The sequence below is a fragment of the Heteronotia binoei genome, chromosome 15 (genome assembly GCF_032191835.1).
Source record: "Heteronotia binoei isolate CCM8104 ecotype False Entrance Well chromosome 15, APGP_CSIRO_Hbin_v1, whole genome shotgun sequence".
Taxonomy (NCBI): Eukaryota; Metazoa; Chordata; class Lepidosauria; order Squamata; family Gekkonidae; genus Heteronotia; species Heteronotia binoei.
The window spans coordinates 50,541,711-50,563,895 of NC_083237.1; the positions used below are offsets into that span (position 1 = coordinate 50,541,711).

Below are 22,185 nucleotides of genomic sequence, written 5' to 3' on the forward strand. Positions count from 1 at the left end.
TGATTTGGGGCTGTGACGGATTGCACTTTTTAAGAGGTTTAGAAGTGCTGATCCAACAACTAAAGGGCTGATGTGACGTTGGATCAGCCACAAATTCTGTCAGAGCTGTTATGTTCAAGAGCAGTTATGGGAGAGCTCTCTCAGCCCCACCTACCTCACACCATGTCTGTTGTGGGAAGGAGAAGGGAAAGGAGATTGTAAGCCTCTCTGAGACTCTTTAGGGTGGTGAAGAGTGGGGTATAAATCCAATCTCCTCTTCTTCTTCAGTTCTTCACAGAGCCTGAGATTCTTGAGTGTCCGGCTGCTCCAGGCAATCTGATTGGTTAGCATCAGCTGAACTAAAAAAAAGTATTGAGTTCGCTGGATGCTGAAGAGATTCTGTCAGATTCCAGAGAAGAGACTTGTGCTGAGACCAACTGAAAATAGCCCTGACAGAAAAAGAGTTTAGTGCTGACAAGAGTCAGATTTCAGCCTTGACTGAATGCAGTCTGAGTTCAGTATTAGCTGAGAGCAGTTTTAACACAGACTGGCCATGGTGACTGAGAGGAACTTTTACATTCAGGCACTAATGCTCTGAGTACCAGAGCCAGTAGGCAACATCAGCAGAAGACTCTGGCCTTTGTGCCCTGTCATTGGCCCTCCAGATGAACTGGTTGGCCATTTTGTGAGACAGGATGCTGGACTATATGGACCATTGCTCTGATCCAGCAGGGCTATGACTGAAAGGTTGTATGATGACTGAGAGGTGATACAGTAATCATCTTCAAGTACGTGAAGTGCTGTCATAGAAAGGATGGTGCAGAGTTGGACCAGAACCAACAGGTTGAAATTAAATCAAAAGAGATTTTGTCTAAACATTAGGAACCTCCTGACAGAGCAATTCCTCAGTGGAACAGGCTTCCTTGGAAGGTGGTGGGGTCTCCTTCTTTGGAGGTTTTTAAGTCCTAGGTGGCCACCTGACAGCAATGCTGATTCTGTGGATTAGGCAGATCATGGGAAAGAGGGCAGGAAGGGTTGCTTCAGTGCTTAATTCTCCTGGCCCTTTCTTACACACCCCGGGAGATGCTGTTTACCACTTTGGAGTCTGGCAGCAATTTTTCTTCGAGCCAGTTTTGCCAGGGATCCTGAAGGGTTGGGGGGGGGGGGTTAGGGTTTTGCCATCTTCTGGGCAAATCTCTATAGGCAGCAAAATGGTGTTTTCAGAATGCCATTCTGTTTCCTTTAGATATGTTGTTTCACAGACTCCAAACAGAAAAATTTAACTTCCCATTGTAATCCAAAATTATTCTTTTTAGGTGCTGAGAATAGCTGTCCAAGGGCCACTCAGGAGCTGGGACTTATTCTGAAACAAGGATACTTGGAAAAGAAATCCAAAGGTAATTCTCCTCCTAACCAACCTTCACAGCAACCACCATTGATCTGTCAATTCACATCCCATCCCTGTATTGTCCTTATGTCCTGCTCTGTGAAATGCCCTATCCGAAAACATCGGGGCCCTGCGGGACCTGCCATAGTTCCGCAGGGCCTGTAAGACTGAACTATTCAAACTTGCTTTTAACGGTTAAGGGGAGGTGGCTATTATTCCACAGCACTGACAGTCTCACTGAACTAACATAACTGAAACCAGAAACATCGGAATAACTAGAACATCAACATGCATCTTGGACTTTTTAATGCGTATATAATGGAAATGATTTTATTGTATATTTTGTTTTTAATATTTTGTTGCTTTTATTAGTTGTTAGCCACCCATCAGGGGAGGGTGGGATATAAATTTGATTAAATAAATAAATAAATCGCAAGCCCCTTGGGCTAGGGACTTCGGGTTCCTACTCATACTGCACTCTGGAGGTCAGCAGAAATACCTAAGTACTGCATACGCTTCCACTGGGAAAGTATGTTCTGCTTCTTCTGCTGTCCCTTTTAAAAAACTTGGAAATGGGAACTTTGATTCCTGACAGACGGATGGGGAGGGGCTATAGCTTATTGGCAGAGCATCTGATTGGCATGTAGAAGTTCCCAGGTTCAATCTTCACCATCTCCAGTTAAAAAGGACCAGGCAGTAGGTGATCTGTTCAGCCTTGACTGAACACAGTCTGCGCTCAGCATTAGCTGAGCACAGTTTGAACACAGACTAGCCATGGTGACTGAGGGGAATCTCCACATTCAGAGGCACTAATCCTCTGAATACCCCTGACAGAAAAAGGATTTAGTGAAGAGCTGGAGACAGTCTAAGTAGACAATACTGACCTTAAAGGACCAATGATCTGATTCAGTGTAAGGCAGCTTCATGTATTCATAGGTTATTTAAAAGGGTTAAGTAGCAAACAATATATCCCTTGTATATGGTTGGTGCATAGGGTTGCCAGCTCTGGATTGGGAAATACCTGGAGATTTTGGGGGTGGAGCCTGAAGAGGGCAGGGTTTGGGGAAAAGAGGGACTTCAACGGAGCATAATTCCATAGAGTCCACCTTCCAAAGCAGCCATTTTCTCCGGTTGAATTGATATCTTCCGCCTGGAGATCAGTTGTAATCCAGGGGATCTCCAACCACCACCTGGAGGTTGGCAGCCCTAGTCACTGAGGTCACCAGCTACGAGCTGAAAAATGCCTGAAGTCTCAGGTAAAGGCCTTTCACATCACCTTCTTCCTCATCCTTTCTAACTGGAGATGATGATTGAACCTGGGACCTTTTGTTGGCCAAGGAGTGATGCAGCATCTGTCCATTCTGTACTTCAGAATCAAATTATTCCATGAGAAACCACCAGAGTGTTTATGGTACAGCTGAGGTGATTAGGCCACTTACAGCACCTTGCCCATGACTGGTGCAAAGGATAGTTAAACAAGCAAGCACTTCCCTTTATGGAAGACTATGTCCCTGGAAAACCCATTGGGGTTGTGGAACTGTTCCTTCTTTCTTGGTTGATGCCCAACAATCTTGTTTTGCCCTTTCTCCCTTTTTTTCCCCCTTCACAGACCCCAAAATCTTTGGCTCAGAATGGCAGAAGCGATGGTGTGTCCTCAGCCAGGTGGTCTTCTCCTACTACGCAAATGAAAAAAGTATGTTGCCTTCCCCATTCTTTCTCTCTCACACACACACGCACAGACACACATCCATACCTTCAATATTTTCAGAACACCATCTGGCTGCTTTAAGGGAAGAGGATTCTGTTGAAGATCTAAAGCAGGGGTGTCAAACTCAATTGTTATGGGGGCTGGATCTGACATAAATGAGACCTTGTTGGGCCAGGCCAGGCCACGTCTGGCCAGGTTATGCATGTACCTATTTAAGATTAGGTAGCAGAGATATAAACTTTTTAAAGGACACACACAAACATGACTAAAGATTTTTTTAAAAAAATTAAATAAAACATGCTTAAACCATTAGCACTTTCAGAAGAAATTTCAGATTTATACCTCACCCTTCTCTCTGAAGCAGAGACTAACAGCAGCTCCTATACAATCTCCTATATCTTCTCCCCCCACAACAGGCACCCTGTGAGGTGGGTGGGGCTGAGAGGGCTCTCCCAGCAGCTGCCCTTTCAAGGACAACCTCTGCCAGAGCTATGGCTAACCCAAGGCCATTCCAGCAGGTGCAAGTGGAGGAGTGGGGAATCAAACCCAGTTCTCCCAGATAAGAGTCCACGTACTTAACTACTACACCAAACTGGCTCTCTTAAAGGTGCTGTGTTTCTCCCAATGGATCCAGGGAACTGGGCAGAGGAAACTCAGGCTCTTTCTCTTCCTCCCCAGGGGATCAGGAAAGGGAGGAGTCTCAACAAATGGAAAAAAAAATCAAGGTTTTGCTCTGTATCATTTGTGCAATTGAGCAAGCCTTACAAAGCAAGTTGAGATGCAGAAGGAAGCAAGAGAGTGGGAGAAGGAAGCAAACAAAAGCCAGTTGCTCGGGGGCCTGACAGGAGCCTTCCGGGGGGCCTCATTCGGCCCCCCGGGCCACATGTTTGACACCCCTGACCTAAAGCATCATGAGCATAGAATGGAATGGACAGGGACAGGATTGTAAGACTCCAGGGCATCAGATCAGAGGTCTAGCAGGGCCAGCATAGAAAGATGAAAGATACTTCCGCATGAGGGCATGAAAAGTTATCCCTGCTGCCTGGAAGCTGGTAGGATTGGCAGCCGCATGCCTTGTCCCTGTGTTGCCAAGGCATCCCCCTTTCTCTCCATTGTACTGGCACAGAAGCACCAACAGGATGGCAATTGCTTCTCCTCCCATCATCCAGCAGCCCCCCCCCCCTTTCTACCTTCCAAGGTGAGCCAAGGTATAAACTTTGCAATTCAGCTAATTACATTGCAGTTCAGCTAATTAAGGGAGGAGTATGGAATGCCCAAGGTTAGTTCTGGTACCTTCCCCATGTTGTCTGCAGACCCTGATATTCCACCTGCAGTAGAGTTGCCAGGTCCCCTTTAGCCACTGGAGGGAGATGGGGTGGGGGTGTCAAATCCAGGTTGGGAAACTCCTGAAGATTTGGGAATGAAGCCTGGGGAGGATAAGTACAATTCCATACAGTCCACCCTCCAAAGCATCCACTTCCTCCAGAGGAACTAATCTCTGTAGTGTGGAGATGAGCTGTAATTCTGGGGGATCCCCTGGTCCCACCTGGAGGCTGGCATCCCTATCCACCTTTGAATTGGGTCAAAGGTGGTATTTCCTTTAATCTGGCTCAAAAAAGAAGGCCTCAGGAGGACGATGAGTCACATTCAGAATAATTACAACTTACCTTGTGGACACTCCCTTCAAATGCAGGAGTTTGCTGCACTCCATTCAACACTCTGGGGAAAAGTGTTCGCAGAAAACTGCCCCGAATCCAATGCTGCTTTTGTAATTATTCCCTGGTATTCCTACCCTCGCTTACTGCAGACTTTTACCAATAGTCCTACAGAGCTTCACAACCAATCAGGGATTTGAACCTGCCTCCCCCACACACACACACAAATACATCCACGTGCAGCATTTTAACCTCGCTGCCGAGTGACATACGGCCTGTGAGGTGACTGGGGAAGCTTCGGTGGGAAGGTGGACCACAGTCAGATTGTGTTCTAACATCCTTGTCAGTAAAGAATGAGGGAAAGGAGAAATACGGACACAAGGCCCTGTGTAAATAAAGTATGGGCTATTTTTTTCCCCCATTAGTTGTCAGACGGGCTTTAACCCTCCCCTAAGTGACCATATATAATCCATGTGTCGGGGTGTATAAATATTTCCCAGTTATGCTCCATCAGATGCATATAAACAGGAAGCTAATACTTCCAACTGAATTTGGCGTGCCTAGATAGATGGGCTGCGATTATACAGTGCCTCCCATCCAGAGCGACTGAATGCAAAGCACGTTCTGAAAAATATGTACAAGGAGGAACAACAGGCCGGGAAGGGGGGGTTGGACAACAGTTGCAGCTTCAGGGCTGAGTGACAGGGCTTCTCTTCCCACCATGCAAGGGATGATGGACAGTGGAGCAGAGGAGGGGACACAGCTTTCTATTCTTATTTGTATACTGTGTTTACTCAAAAGGAAGACAACACTGGATATAAGGCAACCCTCTTAAAAATACTATGCACGGATGCACAAATTTATTACTGGACATGACTTGTATGCAAATGTAAGATGACCCCACTTTTTCTGATGGTGTGCCTGTGAGAGGAGGGGAACAGTTTTGCATTTGAGTATTTACTGTATTGTAAAAGCCACTGCCCTGTGATCTGAGTAACCACCATGAGGACTTTCTCCAGGCATGGTCTGGGAGTTCCCCCTGGAAATTTCATTCCCAGACTTGCAGGCAGCCATTTTGGATCATGACCATGATGCGAGGAGGGAGTGGACCTAAGCCTTCTGCCCCCCCCCTCCCATACTGTTTGCCTGACCCAACATGGTCCCACTGAGCTGCTGCTTACCCCACATAGGAGAAATGTACAATGCCATCAGTACATGGAAGTTTCCTCAGTAAGGCACACAGTGGCTTCTTGGGTCTGTTTCAGGTCAGGATAATGGTATGGAGGCGGGAGGAGGCTTAATCTCCCCTGTCTTAGTGCTGTGGTCCTGATCCAAATCTGGCTCACACACACTTGGGAATTTAGTTCCAAGCTTGGAATGCCTAAATTTGCCCGTTCTTCTCAAATCTCAAAAGCTAAGCAGGGTCGACCCTGGCTAGTATTTGGATGGGAGATCACCAAGGAATACCTGGGCTGCTATGCACAGGCAGGCAATGGCAAACCAGTCCACTTCTGAATGTCTCTTGCCTTGAAAACCCCACGAGGTCAACATAAGTCAGCTGTGACTTGAGGGCACTTTCCACCACCAAAATCCCTGGGGGTCATCGAGGGCAGACAGAACGGTAGTGGCATACATCACAGTAGTGACATACATTTGGACAGGGGTCGCTTCGTAGAAAAATAGGTGGTGGAGCTCATCCAGGAATTGTTATGCAGCTGCACCTACTATTCTATGGACAAGGTTGGGAGGAGGAGGGGGAACCCTCAGAAAGATTCAGGAGCTCTGCTCCTGTGAGCTCCTGCTGAATCTGAAGCCTGCATCTGGAGACATTGCCGGGATGGTGACAGAAATCCTGCCTGCCTCCTGCATGCAGTGATCCTGCAGAGTGCCAGTTTCCTTTTGCCAATTCTTACAGGTTATCTGACAGCCAACCCGCAATTCAGAGCTGCCACGGGAGAGTGCTTTAAATTGCTTCGAGTGGCAGCTACCACCACGTGATGAGCTGTTTCTCTGCAGTGGCACATCATACACAGATCAGGAAATTTCCTCTGTGTTGCTGAAACCCCCAGGGAGTGTGGAGGAGGTCTGTTTGTAACCAAGTGGAAGAAATCTGCGTGGGAAGCAACTGCACGCAGACATCTCATTGCATGCTAACCGCTGCCGTACAAAGCCATTTGCATCTGCCTCCGTGCGGCAAGTATTCTGCCGTGCCCATATATTTTGCCATTATTATTAATAATAACATTTACACTTAACATAGTGTACCTTTCATTTGTTCATATTATTCCACTTACACTCATCTTTTAAAATAACCATGTAAATTAGTCCCCGCATTGTAGAATGTAGATCGGTGGTTGTGGCTAGCAGTGGGGTTTTTAAAAGCTGTTTTTGTCTTGATGGGGCTCTGAGTAACTCCCTGCTAGGAGAAAAATGGCTTTTTTAAAAGTGCCTTTCAGGTAGGAGGAGGGTTCAGCTCCCCGCTTCTGCTGCCCTATGATGTACTTTAAATTGCAATTTAAAGGCAACCTGGGGTTCTCCTTGTCTGCGTGCATTCTAAGGCCACATATTGTGTGTGGCTGCATTCATGTGTCAAATGAAACCATGATTAAGGGAAAATGTACAACGAAGCCAGCTTGCTGGTATGGGTTCCCTCTTCTCCTTGTGCCGAGAATCATGGTTAAGCAGTAACTCAAGTTACTCAGGATGTACAGAGTCAAACACATGGGTTAACAGGCGTTTATAGCTGCAGTTAGTAAGGGGAAACTTAACTCCATTTAGCCCACATACCTGCAGCTTCTATACAAATGGCACATATCCATTGATCAGGCAAGAGCTAGAGTTTAAGTATGATTTTTGGCGCAGAAAGGGAGACACAGATGAGCCCAGGAAGAAACTGGGTTTCTGCACATTTTTTCCCTTAGTGGTGATGGGAAGTGTCATGTAGAATCATCCCACGTCACAGCTGACTTACGGCAACCTTGAAAAACTTACGGTTTTCAAGGCAAGAGACTGACAAAGGTGGTTTGCTGTTGCCTGCCTCTGAATAGCAACCCTAGACTCAGTCTCCCATTCAAGAACTTAATAAATAAGTCTGAATGCGAATTCAAACCTGGCCTTATTCAGCATGGTATTGTAGCAGCAACCTTAGCTGCTGGTGGTCAGGCAGAAACAAGGCCGCAGGCAACATCAGGAAGAAACAACGGTTTATTTAACGTGTACACGGGCCCCAGACCAGACTCATGTCCGAACACATCTGGGAGCCCCGATTGCAGGAAGGTCTACAGTTTTATAGTCACAGACAATCATTTCCAGTAAAACACCCGCCCAATTACAGGAAAGGACAGCCCCACATCCTATACATCATTACAAGCGTCATATTACTAAAGGAACAAGGAGGAGACAGGGAGGGTCTTTCCATACATGGCATTGATGTTGCTAACACTCTTGCAGCAATATCCTTCATAAAAAACACATTTGCCCCTTCGACCTGATCCCAAGATTTCCCAAGGTATATGACTCAATGCTTATTCCAGCAAGTTTCTAGTTGCTCTTTTCAGCAGTTGCAGTGGGCCAGTAGGTCAAAGATTAACTTCCTCTTTTGCTGCCTTCTCTTTCCCTACTTTTGCAATCTTGAAGGATTATTTCAGAGACATCTAGCAAGCACTTTAAAAATCTCTTTGCCCTTTTGCTTTCTTGCCCTTGTGCCTAATTAATGACCTTCAATTTACCTTATTTAATATATTTTTATTTCATCCCTGCTTACGGTTTTCAAGGCAAGAGACTGACAAAGGTGGTTTGCTGTTGCCTGCCTCTGAAAAGCAACCCTAGACTCAGTCTCCCATTCAAGAACTTAATAAATAAGTCTGAATGCGAATTCAAACCTGGCCTTATTCAGCATGGTATAGTATAGTGCAGCGGACTCTAATATGGAGAATCAGGTTTGATTCCCGACTCCTCAACATGCACCTACTGATGTGACCTTGAGTCAGTCACAAGTTCTCGCAGAGCTGTTCCTCTCAAGAGCAGTTTCTGTCAGAGCTCTCTCAGCTCCACCTGCCTCTCTGGGGGTCTGTTGTGTGAAGGGGAAGGGAGACACCTTCAGGTAGTGAAGGGCAAGGTATGAATCCAATCTCTTCCTCCTCTTCTTTCTTCCACATGAGGCCTGTTCAGTAACTTTGGGCCAGTCATGGTCTGTCAGAGCCGCACATACCTCACGAGGTGCCTGTTGTGGGAGAGGAAGAGAAGGCAATTATAAGCCACTTTGAGACTCCTTGAGATAGAGAAAAGCAGAATATTAACAATCAAGTCTTCTATTAGCTTTGGCCAATCCTGCTTAACTTCCAAGATCTATGGAGCTCAGTCCAGCCTGGATCATCCAAACCAGGCCTCATTTTTCCTTTGCCATGAGGTACAAACGCAGGCTAGGGAGAGATTGGAGTCTGCTGTAGTAAAACAGTTTACAGTTCAGTGTTGTATTTTATGTGCTCAGGAAACACTGGGATTTACGAGGGGTGGGAATTCACTAGAACCTGGTTATCTGCAAGATTTGGGGGCAGAAGAATGGTCAGGTCAGCCTTGGGTCCCAAACTCTTTCCCTTTTGCGTCCTGTGAATCGCCTGTTATAAAAAGCAGCAGCGACGAGCAGGAAAGCAGCTCGAAATTCAGGTGGTGCCTGTCCTGACTCATCCTTACCGTCTCGTGCAGGCAAGCAACCCAAAGGCAAGTTCCCAATCGAGAACTACCGTGCTCGGCTGGCTTCCTACCTGCGCAAGGATGCCCGACAAGATTGCTGTTTTGAATTGATGTGTCCTGGCAAGCGCACCTATGAGGTAGGTTTCGCAAAAACGGAGAGCAATCTGCCTGCCAAAATATTCTAGAAGAAAGGTTAAAAACTGTCCAACAATCCCTTTTCCCCTTTGAGCTACAAAAACTAAAGGAAGAGGAGTGCAGGTACCGTCCCATGTCTAGGGTTTGATCAATTGGCCTCTTTTTTTCCTCAGTGACATCTCTCTCTGAGATATAGGATCTCTTGGGCCTTACAGCCATTGAGAAAAGCCTGCTGTGTTGTGAACTGGCAGCCTTGAAGATGTAAGGCGGAGGAGGAACCAGGGCATTTGGCTCATCTTACACCTCCAAGCTGGGAGAAAGAAAGGGTTAAAATTATACACACAGTCCCAGTAGTTAGACTGCCTGGTTCTGAAAGCACTACACACACACCAGTTCACTAAGGCCATTTATTTATTCCATGATTCTTCATAAGCATTACATAAGCACAGTTCAGCACCCCAAGGAACTTAGCTTCCATTTCAAAAGCTCAGGTTTCTAGCCCTTCAGATTAAGAAGATAGTGCTCTCCATAGCTCTCTGACTCTCTGGCCGTTTTCCCACTCACGTTTTACTGGTGCCACGACCATCCTGACGCCGGCGAATCTGCCTGGATTTCGCATCAGAAGCTCCGGCGCTCCCAGAAGCGCCGGCTACTTCCGTCGCTAAGCCAGCGCAAACGGAAATCGCAAAGATGCAGGAAAACGTTTGCGCTGGCTTAGCGACGAAAAGCGCCGGCGCTTCTGGGAGCGCCGGCGCTTCTGTTGCGAAATCCAGGCAGATTCGCCGGCGTCAGGATGGTCGTGGCGCCAGTAAAACGTGAGTGGGAAAACGGCCTCTGAATATCATATTACGTTGCAGATATGCTCCATTACACACATCACAACTTCCTGGTTTTTCTTGGCATAGAGTTTGAGCTTAGTGTAGAATTCTGATTGCCAACTAATCTGGCTCAGTGAGCCTTGCCAGTTTGGTGTAGTGGTTAAGAGTGGGAAACTCTAATGTGGAGAACCAGGTTTTATTCCCCACATGCAGCCAGCTGGGTGACTTTGGGTCAGTCACAGTTCTCTCAGAGCTGTTTTCTCAAGAGCAGTTCTCTCAGAGCATTCTCAGCCCCACCTCGCAGGGTGTCTGTTGTGGGGAGAGGAAGGGAAGGAGACTGTAAGCTGCTCTGAGTGAAGAATGAGGGATAAATCCAACTCTCCTCCTCCTTCTCCTTCCACAACTTCCCATTCACCAGGCCTGACTGTATTGGAATAGATATCTTCCCCCCACCCCCTTAAATGATCTCTACCAAGAAGATATCTTCCATGAGTTCTGCAGAACTCTTGCATTGGTCCCGCAATTAGCTGTTAGTCATGCAGGGGGCCGGAAACCCGTGGGGACTCTTGTCACAGCTCTGTAGTGTCCAAGTGTTCCTAGTCATTAGGTGTGCAAAGGGCAGTTCACATCTTGCCCTAATAGTGTCACACCCTTGTGTGCCCACTGGTTCTGCTCTGCTAGACATTACCCCTGACATGACTTAGGTCAGGGATCCCCTGACTCAGCTCCTTTCACACATATCGTTCCCAAGCTCCGCAGGGCTGAATTCAGCTCACACGCACGGCAAAGACCTAGGAACTTTCTTCCGCCTTTGGCAGACCCATTTCTAAGCCAGCTTCTTTCCAAACTGGGAATAAAACCCAGGCATTCTGAGATTCAGAGCACCTCTCTGTTCCCTTTTTTTATATGTTTGACATTGACTCTGGTTGACGGACGAATGGAAACCCACCAGAAAAAAAGTTGCATCGGACTGACTTAATGCAAACCAGACCTTGCTCTTTGTTCATGCAGTTAGATTTGAGTCCAGTAAGCAACACCTTAGAGGCCTACAAGAGTATCAGGGTATAAGTTTTCAAGAGTCACATGAACGCATGAAACTGCCTTATGCTTGGTCCATCAAAGTCAGTATTATCTACTCAAACTGGCAGCAGCTCTCAAGGGTCTCAGGCAGAAGTCTTTCGCATCACTAGTGCCAGATCTTTGAAGAGGACATGCCGGGGATTGAACCTGGGACTTTCTGCAGGTCAAGCAGATGCTCTGCCACTGAGCCACAGCCCCTCCCAAAGCTCCCTTTTTTCAGACACAAGAAATTGAGATCTCTGTTGATAATGCAACTCAACTATGCAGCCTGCTAAGCCTCTTCTAGCAGAGAGAGAGAGAGAGACCTTGCTTGCTTCTTGGTCTTTCTCTCTGTGCCTTTCATTCTTTCTTTGCTCACCCAGAAACTGTAGAGTCAAGGATGCCACCATGCCTGTGTGGGAAGCACACACTCACTACTGCAGGAGTAAGTGTGGATTCTCCTTCAAAGCACTGCCCTAAGATGCCACCTAGAGGTGCCTTGTGTGTAATGCCACCACTCTGTGTGTGTGTGTGCGCGCACGCTCTAAAATTTTAACTGTTAATCCAGTGATTCTCAAACAGTATGACATGGAACCCACTTGTAAATTACACAACTTTTTGGGACTCACTTGCAAACTTACCTCTCACAACTTGTCCTCTCTGGCATTAAATCCAAGACTCTTGTAGCCGTTAATAGTGATGGCTCTGCAGAGGAAGGCCATGGCCAACCTCCCCTTCTTCTCATTTGCCTTGAAACCCCCTTGGGCAGCAACTTGATGGCACTTAACATACGCATTTATGAATATATAGCATTGCTTAGCAACAGGTTAAGTGAGATCAGTCATTTTGCATTTGATACTACCCCAAACTGAACCTTCCTGAGACTCCTCTCGCAGCTTACTCTGTTGCTTCTCCTGGGCTCATCATCAGGGCTGCACTGTTTGGCACCCTAGGCAAAGCTAACTACTTGCACCCCTCCCCCTGCACTGATAACCAATTCTGTCCTATGGGCCCCAGGGTGCAAAAGCAAGAAGAAAGCCCTGCCATTTGCACCTCTTGGAGATTCCGAGAGGCACAGGGCTGGCGGAGACCTTTTTCCTACTTTTACCCAGGGTGCAAAGGTAGGAAGAAACTTTGCTGCTCTGGGGGCCCCAATTCTGCACCCCTGGATTGGCGCAGTACCCTAGGCAATCACCTAAGTCACCTAGTGGGAGTTCCAGCCCTGCTCATGATCGACATTTGATTCCTGTCCTGCAATGTGAGAACTGCTGCATTAATCTTTATTGGGCACATGCAGGTGAACATAGTGTTCGCCTCACGTGAGGTTTGGGCACCAATGCTTGCCAGTTTGCGCTTATACCAGCTCTTCTCTCTTGCAGTTCGCAGTTCAGTTTGATTTGTCCCCAAAAGTCCCTTGTTGACTTACATTTTTAGGACCCATTTTATTTCTTTTATTTCCTTCATTTCTCGCCCAGCTTTATTGCTGAGGCTAAAGCCGATTGGAGAGTTTATAAAAGGCAGCGCAAAACATGTTATAAAATGTACAGTAAAACTGCATTACACAAATTAAAGCCTAAGAAACAGCAACAGCATAATACAGCGTGTAAACTGGATTTCACAATTAGAGAACAATGATCCCAAAAAAAAAAATGGTCTCCGCAATTAGAGAACATTGAAGTTCAGATAATATATGTCCCATAAACAATGCAGTATAAAGGGGGAATGAAAAAGAAAGGTAGCTAAAAATTTCACAGGCAATTAAATTAAAACCGTATTGCCCAAGGAGAGAATGCCCTTCCTTCAGAATTCTATTGTACTACATCCCTGCTGCCTTTACCAAAATTCCCTTCACAATGTAACAGAAAGTTCAGGTATGGACCATTGTTTTTCTTACCCCCCCCCCCTTTCAAAGCGACACTTAAGGTTGCCAACTCCAGGTGGGGTCTTGAGATTTCCCAAAATTGCAGCTGATCTCCAGATGAGAGATCATTTCCCCAGAGGGAATGACAACTTCAGAAGGATGGCGCTGTGGCATCCCTTCCGAGCCCAATCCAAAGTCTACCGTCCCCAGGTTCTACCTCCAAACCTCCAGGACTTTCTCAATCTGGAGCTGGCAATCCATGTGACATCACGCTCATTCAGAGCACAACTGGCATCCTTCCCAGGGCTTTCCCCTTTACCTGGTGGGGGGGGGGGGGGGACACCTGTTCTTCTCAGGGTTTCATGGGGAACATTCAGAGTGGCTGCAAGGTGGTGTTGGCCATTTTGCCACTCTAGGTATTGGGGCAGAACTAATCTGCACTATATGTGAGGGGAACCTCTGCATTCAGAGGCACTAATCCTCTGGATTACCCTGTTGTCATCCATTCAGAGGAACTGCTTGGCCACTGTGCAAGACAGGGTGCTGGATGAGATGGACCACTGATTTGATCCAGCAGGGTGGTTCTTATGTTCTTAGCATTGAAGGCCTTGGCTTCTGTGCTCTGTCGTTGGCCCTCCGGAGGAACTGTGTGTGGGACAGGATGCTGGACTAGATGGACCACTTGGTCTGATCCAGCAGGGCTCTTCTTACATTCTTGTGCCGTTATTGGCAGTCCAGAGTAACTGGTTAGCCACTGTGTAAGACTTGGTGCTGAACTATTGGTCTGATCCAGCAGGGCTCTTCTTATGTTCTCTTTTTTCCCTGCCAAACCATGCTGTAGTTTGACTCAGTGTGGGTAGTGTGGCTCAGTGGGAAAAGGGAAAATGAGAGGGAGAAGGTTTGGGGGCTGGAGGATGAATCTTGGTGTGATCACCATCATGCCGACCTTTTTGTGCAGGCACAGTTGGGCGAAGGAGTGGGGGCAGGGGTCATTAGCAGCACGAGGAGGGGAATCAAGTGTGTGCAGATGCTCTGGTGCATTCTTGCGCCACTGGCTGCAGCTGTATCAGGGATGTGTTTTCACCAGGGGCAAACTGACCATTTAACTGATAGGGAAATTTAACAGGGGGCCACCATTGCATGCAAGTTAGGACTGGCAAGAGTTTTAAGAATGGTCTGCAGCAGAAGTTCTTGGTGTACAGTTTTTGAAATTTTCATTTAAGGCATCTGAATGCTGCCTTTTCCCCCACCTTAAAGCCTCCAAGAATCAGTGGACAATCCATTAAAACAAGCCATAAATGAAACAATTAGCTAACCAAAACACAAACAGGAAGGCAGGTTGGGGGTGACATTTAATCAGCTGTTGCCACAGGTATCAGTGGAAATCTGGCCACAACCTCTGCTCTCCCTTCTCAGTTCACAGCTCCCAGCCCGGAAGAAGCCAAGGACTGGGTGGATCAGATCCTGTTTCTGCTCAAGGGTGAGTAGTTAAATGGGGATGGGAGCTGTATGTTATGGCTCAGGGCAGTGCACTTCTTTATGTTTTGGACACTTGCTTGACTAACACTTGTAGCTGAGGGCAAAGCTAGACTGGAAAGCTGGGAGAAGTTAGAGCTGACAAGAGGAAGGGTGGTGGTATTGTCAACCCTCAGAGAGCCCCCAAATTATTTATATAATCCTAATCCTAGCCCTGGGAGTCAGAGTCTTCGTGCCTCTGTATGTAGAGGTTCCATTTACTCACCGACACTAGCCACCACTAATGGACTTCTTGGTGAATCTGTCTAGCCCGCTCTGCGATATGGGCAACTTCTGCCTTCACTGGAGAAGAATCCCAAAACTGGCGTGAGGCAGGTTAGCCCATGGCCAGGGAAAAGAGGCTTGAAAGGTGTAATGTACTGGGTTCGAAGTCATTCAACAGCAAACATACTTTATGGCATAGTACATCGCAGAGACAACATGGCGGGTCCGGGTCCATGTTTATATGTATTTACCCAGAACAACCCACTTCCCAGTAAGGTCCAATCCTGACCAGTTAAAATTCGCACCACTGATCTTCATAGGCGGTTAGCATCTGTCCCTTACAGCCAGGTGACCTGTGGTTTCCTGCGGCTCACCTCAATGCGCATAGCCATGCTGTGATGTAAATTCAGGGACTTAAATGGGAAGGGAAACTGAGAAAGAGAAAAGGGATGTGAGCTGGGGAGGGGGGGGCAATACAGAGGCTGTATTCGGAGGGGCTGCGGCTCGCTGGAAGAGCCTCTGCTTTGCATCCAGAAGGTTCCAGGTTCAATCCCCAGCATCTCCAGTTAATAGGACTAGGCTGTAGGTGATGTAACAGACCTCAGCCTGAGATTCTGGAGAGGGCTGGCAGCACTGACTTTGATGGACCAGTGGTCTGATTCAGTATAAGGCAGCTTATGTATGTTCATGCAAAACAGCAGAACATATGGGGAAAGGGAATGGGAGAAGAAGCATTCTGTATTTTAAAAAATCCAGATCACTTATTTTCCTTGGTCTGTGTGCTTCATTTATACACCACTTTTCTCCCCACAAGGAATCCAGAGCAACATATTACATTCTCCTCTCCTCCATTTTACTGTTTACAACAACCCTGTGAGGTAGGCTACGTCAAGAGAACGTGACTGGCCCAAGGCCACCCAGCAAGCTTCCAAGACAGAGTGGGGATTCAAACAGGGGTCCCCCAAATCCTAGCCTGCTGTTCTGACCACTACATCATGCTGACTCTCAACCAGGTTAGTTATCCTCTGGCCACGCCTCTAATCATGCCAGCAGTTGGGGTGGTGAACAAAGAATACTTTCCCCATCCTGCTCTGTATTTCCTTTATGGATGAACTGTGGGTTTACTGGACTGCTCTGGTGCTCATGGGGGCTCCAGCTCCCATGCTCCAGGGGGCTGGTAGCTCCACCAGATTTAATAAACTCAAAGTCCAAGAGTGTGATCTTGTGGATGTGCTATAAAAGGAGGCATGAGCCAATACGAAATCCAAGTGGATGCCCCCCCCCCTCTTTTAAAAATGCTAGCAGTACTTCCTCCTCGTTTCCTGGCATTTATTTTGAGCACAAACCTAAGCCCCTGAAGATAGCAAGCCTTGTGTGTGTGATGGGTTAATTAAAAAGTGAACTCCCATCTGCTCCACTGGTGATGTTTCCCTCCCCCCTTTTTCTTTCTCTCTTTTTTGGCTAGCAAAGAATACATGCTCTGAAAGTGCCCTCTGCTGGCCAGTCTCTGAAACTGGCATTGCCCCTGGATTTGTAGGAGCTGTAACTGAAACCGATGGCAGCTTCGACGAAGCTAGGGGAGACCAGAACCTCACCTCCCACTACAAAGCAAACCTTTCTACACTCCTCCTCCACAATTGCCCTTGTTGGCCAAAGTAATCCTAAGCACACTGTGCAAGAGTGAGAAAAGGCAGAGCACAGCACATTACACCTAATAAATTCTTTTGGAGTTCACACAGAACTGACTTTATTGGTAACTACGTACTAAAGAAGAAGAAGACTACAGATTTATACCCCACCCTTCTCTCTGAATCAGAGTCTCAGAGCAACTTACAATCTCCTTTATCTCCTTCCCCCACAACAGACACCCTGTGAGGTGGGTCAAGCTGAGAGAGCTCTCACAGCAGCTGCCCTTTCAAGGACAATTCCTATGAGAGCTATGGCTAACCCAAGGCCATTCCAGCAGCTGCAAGTGGAGGAGTGGGGAATCAAACCTGGTTCTCCCAGATAAGAGTCCACGCACTTAACCACTACACCGAACTGGCTTTAAGATGACATGGCGGGGCCACACCCCCACTTATATGCATGCAAAAAGGACCACCCCCGAACTTCCCATTCTAAATTACAACTGTCAAGTTTTGCACCCTGACCACTCATTGGTTACTTTAAAAGTGTTCCAATCTCAGATGGAAATATTGCGTGGCTAGCATTCCCACAATTGCCCCGTTGCCCACGAATGTTTCCCACCATGCATATAACAACACCTAAGCAGAAGTGTCCAGTAAAAAGGACTCTAGACATGCCCTTGCCAGAGACGAGAAGCCTCCCCCCATGTGTCCTAAAACAGGGGAAAGGGTCCAGACTTGCCTCTGCAGAAGAAGAGAAGTTCTCCCCCCCGCCATGTGTTCTGGAGCACGGGAGAGAGGCCGTAAGGGAGCATCCCTCTGCTTATTTGTCCCATCTCTTCAAATTCGACTCCTCTGTCAGTATGGCAGAAGGGTACTGGATATATTTTGAACCATTCTTTTTCCAGATTTTCAGTCTGGATCTTGTTCAGCTCTGAGAGTGAGACATGTAAAATCGTAATCACAGAACAAAATCAGCACTTTTGGCCTGTTCAGAGCACCTTTTGTAACGCTGGGAAATCTCAGCTGGCTTTTGCTCAGCATGTCTTAAAACCAGAGGAAAGAGACCTCAGCTCCTAACAAATGACTTCTCTTAGTTCTGAGCAAGTAGCAGCCCCCTTTGTTTAAAATCTATGATTGGCCCAGATTCTATTTGTGGTTTGATGCATCTGATGTGTTTGCCCGTGTAGGATTTAACCATGGATTTACGCCAAACAGTTTTCTGTTTTCTCTGTGGAAATCAGCCTGTATGGGCTCCGCTCCAACCAGACACAATCTGTGCGAGAGTTTCAGCATATAGATTGCCCCCCACCATGTGCAGAAGGGACTTCTGGTGTATGTTGGGGGACTTGGATAGGCATACTTTGCATCTATCAGTTCAGGTAACATAGGAAGAGGCAAGCCTCGGATTCAGTGGGAGCTCACAGGAGTGCAGCTCCTGAACCTTTCTGAGAGTTCCTCCTCCTCCTTTTGAGAGTTACACCTCCTTGTCCATTGAGTAGTAGGTGCAGCTGCATAACAATCCCTGGATGAGCTCCACCACCTATTTTTCTACAAAGTGACCCCAGGGAAGAGGTGGCTCTGATCCAAAGATCTGCAAGCAGAGCAGTACACAGACACACTGCTGTTATACTTGGAGAAAAAATTCACCATTATGTCTGATGGGAAAGGCAACAAGAAGATAATGTAATCTCCCTCTCCTATTGATTATTGGTTCATCAGAGAGAAGGAGGGACATATCCACCATACTAATAGTCCTATGATTAACTTTGAAACTGCATGCATTAGTATACCTTTTCTATATAGAGGTTGCAAAAAGGGTAGGGTGTCAGGGCTCAGCGACAGAGCATCTGCTTGGCACAATAGAAGGTACCAGGTTCAGTCCCTGGCATATCCAATCAAAAGATACAGCAGTAGGTGCTGTGAAAGGCCTCTACCAGAGACCCTGGAAAGCTGCTGCCAGTCTGAGTAGACAATACTGATTTAATAGACCTAGGGTCTGATTTGATATAAGGCAGCTTCATGTGTTCATATGTGTTCAAGAGTAGCAGTTATTATATGCCCTTTCTCGTGTTTTTTTTTAAAGGTAGTATCCATATACCTCGGGTTTCACCTCTAATTATGGTATTGAACATATGAAGCTGCCTTATGCTAGATCAGACCCTGTGTCCATCAAAGTCAGTATTATCTACTCAGACTGGCAGCACAGCTCTCCAGAGTCTCAAGCTGAGGTTTTTCATGCCTATTTGTCTTGACCCTTTTTAGTTGGATATGCCAGGGATTGAACCTGGGACCTTCTGCTTACCAAGCAGATGCTTTACTACTGAGCCACTGTCTCTCTACCACCAGTTTTATTTTTATTTATTTTTTAATATATATATATATATATATATATATATATATATATATATATATATATATATATATATATATATATCCCCCCATATGTCCCATAGTAAACTTCAAGATTCACTCTTTATATCTCAATAATATTGAGATAATACACAATGCACATGTGCAGAGGGCTATTCCACAGCTCTGTAACTCCCTTCCCAGAGCAACATACCACTCCATTTGGTCATTCTTCAGAAACATGTAGTCTTACAGCTTACAGCTCTGGGTAGAAGTGAAGCCAGGAAAGACACCAGAGCATTGAATGGTTCGGACTCCATTTTTAAAACATAGCCATTCAGTTTTGTCAATCAGTGGAGACCATTGGTGCTAGAATTTGGGGGAAGGAGGGAAAAATAGAACTCAAATGACTGGAAAGGTAGTCTTCTGGGGGAGTCATGGCTAGATTCAGATTTTCTTAGCTGTAAAAGTGTGGTCACATGAAGCACTTTCAGATCATTCTCTGGCAGCAGTCTGGCATCTGATCTGAATCAGTGAAGTTGATTAATCTGTTGCTTTGTCTATGATCATGAGTGAAGCGTAGGGAGTTATGAGCCAAACATGTGATGGGACTGTCACACATCCTGTTGTGTACCTGGCAGAGGAGAGCTCCATCCTGATTCATATGATCCTGGATAGGGATGAGCACAAATGGAATTACGAACCATGATTAATGCCTAAAATAGCCAGTTTGTGGTTCATTCTGAATCAGTTCAGGTACTTGCACTATATATGACTTTCAAAACAAAGCAGCTTCATTTTTTTGGCAATTAGTCTGTATTGTTGTTGGTGGGGGATCCTCCTCACGCACCACAACATGTCCAGTGTGATGATATCACCTGGAAGTGACACTATCGCGCAAGGCATGTTGATCCGGCAAATATGCTCGGTGCGATAGCATCACTTTCAGGTTATGTTATCATGCTGCACGCATTCATGGCACACCGGCGCTTTCCAACCCTCCCGAACCAAATGAACCATGGTTCATTCAGAATTTTTTTTTAAAAAAAGCACACTAAACAAACCGAACCACCGATTCGGGCAAACCACCATTTTTGCATGCTATGCCCATTCCTAATCCTGGATCAAATACTGCCTCCCTCTGTTGTGGAGTTTGCTAGGTGACCTTGAGCCAGTCACTCATTTTAAGGCTAACCTACCCTGCAAGGTTGTAGTGAGGATAAAATGGAAAAGAGAATCACCACGTACATTACCAGGAGCTCCTCAAAGGAAAGGTAGGATATCAGTACAATTAAGTAAATATTTGGATTGTTCCTACAGAAAGCCGATGGCTGATCATGGCAGTTAGTTTTCCTTTCCCAGAATTCTCTTGTTTTCCTCTTCGTGTGCCGCATCTTTTCTGTCTACTGACTTATCCCTTTGTCCCAGATATGAAGTCCCTTGTTATCCCTTGTGAGGAGGATGTCAAAGAAGAGGCCTACGATGACATTGACAGTTTTGATTCCTCACATACAATGCTTCAGAAGAATTCTTTTCTGAATCTGGAGGAGGAGGAGACTGAGGAAAACAACAAAGAGGGCATTTATGAAATCCTACCAGGTAAGGAGGTTATCAAGTACATTTTTTCTCCTTTAAAATGTCAGTAACAGAGCAAGAGAGCCACTTTTCAAATAGTAAAACTGAGTGAGAATTGCAGGGTTAAACCCCCCAAGGCAGTCTGAGGCTGCATGAGCCTGCAATTAGCATTTATGGACAAATCTTTTTGAGCCTTGTTCAGACTGTTGATCCATCCATTCTGATATTGTCTATTCTGACAGCCTTCCAAGTCAAGCATATGTGTGTGCATTTTTTAAAACATCCTATCAATCTTTAACATTTATTTATTATTTTATTTATTATTCTCGATTTATAACCTGCCCTTCCCACAACAGTCTCATTCATAGCACAGTAACTTTTTCCTCTCCTTGTATTTGACAATAGAATAGTGCCCACTTAGAGCGGGTCCACCAGGGGCACAGTCCTTTTGCCTACAAATTACTTCCGCCTGGAATATATTATTATGCAAATCAGTGTGAATGGTCATGTCAATTTGCAAGTGAAGGCGAAAAAGAAAAAGAAAACTGAAGAAACTGTTTCAGCGAACCAGAAAGGACACTCAGTTCACCCAGAAGGAGATGGGCAGGTGTGAAATCTTGCAAATTTTACACAGCTCAACTCAAAACCACACTGAGCTTTTAGTGGGGTGTGAAACTGCAAGTCTGGCTCCTAGAAGACAGCCCAAACCATATTTGGGAAGATCTAGAAGCATCTACCATGGACCCAAGAATAAAAAGTGGGTGCTTTTGGTACTATATGATCAGTCCTGTATTTCTTGAGATGTTTGGACCTTTGCATCCCAGCTCCATTATCCCCCCCCCCCAATTCAATCCCCCCCAAACTGTTGATAGTCCATAGGGCTGCCAACTCCAGGTTGAGAAATACCTGGAGATTTTGGGGGGTAGAGCCTGAGGAGGGTTGGGTTGGGGGGGGGGGGCTGGAAGGGCCTTCAGTGCCATAGAATCCACCTTCCAAAGCAGCTTTTTTCTCCAGGTGAACTGATTTCTGTTGCCTGGAGATCAACTGTAATCCCAGGAAATCCCCAGCCACCACCTGGAGGCTAGCAACCCAACCAGTCCAGCTGAACTCACAGTTCTCTGCCTCTCCCTTTCCAAGTTCAAACTTGCTACAAATGGTTTCTCTGCCCCTCTTGGTGTTTCTGGCTATTTTACATTCTGAAGGCTGGGGAGAGAGATTTCCTGGTCATTAAGGAAAGCATCCTCAATCTTTAAGGCTCATGCATGCTCTTTTATCAGATTCTTTCACCTGTTGGATGAAACCATAGCCAATTCATGCTACTCAATACAGGAAAACCCATAACACCATTTTGAAGCAAATGTCAATCGCCCCCTGCTGTTGAGAAATGTGGGATCTGGGAGCATGGTGTCTAGCTCAGTGGTTCCCAGCGTTTTAGGCAAGGCAACACTCAAGTCCAAATTTACTTGGTATAGTGATCCATTCAGGGGTGGCCGAAGTTTGGGGGGGGGGGTTGTGTCCTGGGCAAGTTATGACTTTGGGCATCTATCTAGTTCAGCATTCCATTTTCTGCATTGACTTCCCAGATGTTTTTGAAAAACC

The 22,185-nt window shown here is 46.3% G+C and overlaps 1 protein-coding gene across 1 annotated transcript in view; it reads left to right on the forward strand.

The window, feature by feature from the left end:
* Positions 1-22,185, forward strand: part of SKAP1 (src kinase associated phosphoprotein 1) — a 458,105-nt gene that overhangs the window by 337,945 nt on the left and 97,975 nt on the right. Inside the window, exons 4-8 of the mRNA XM_060255237.1 lie at positions 1,296-1,376; positions 2,976-3,059; positions 9,434-9,558; positions 14,711-14,774; positions 20,440-20,610. Of these exons, the coding sequence (XP_060111220.1) occupies positions 1,296-1,376; positions 2,976-3,059; positions 9,434-9,558; positions 14,711-14,774; positions 20,440-20,610 (525 nt within the window). The remainder of the gene's footprint in view (positions 1-1,295; positions 1,377-2,975; positions 3,060-9,433; positions 9,559-14,710; positions 14,775-20,439; positions 20,611-22,185) is intronic.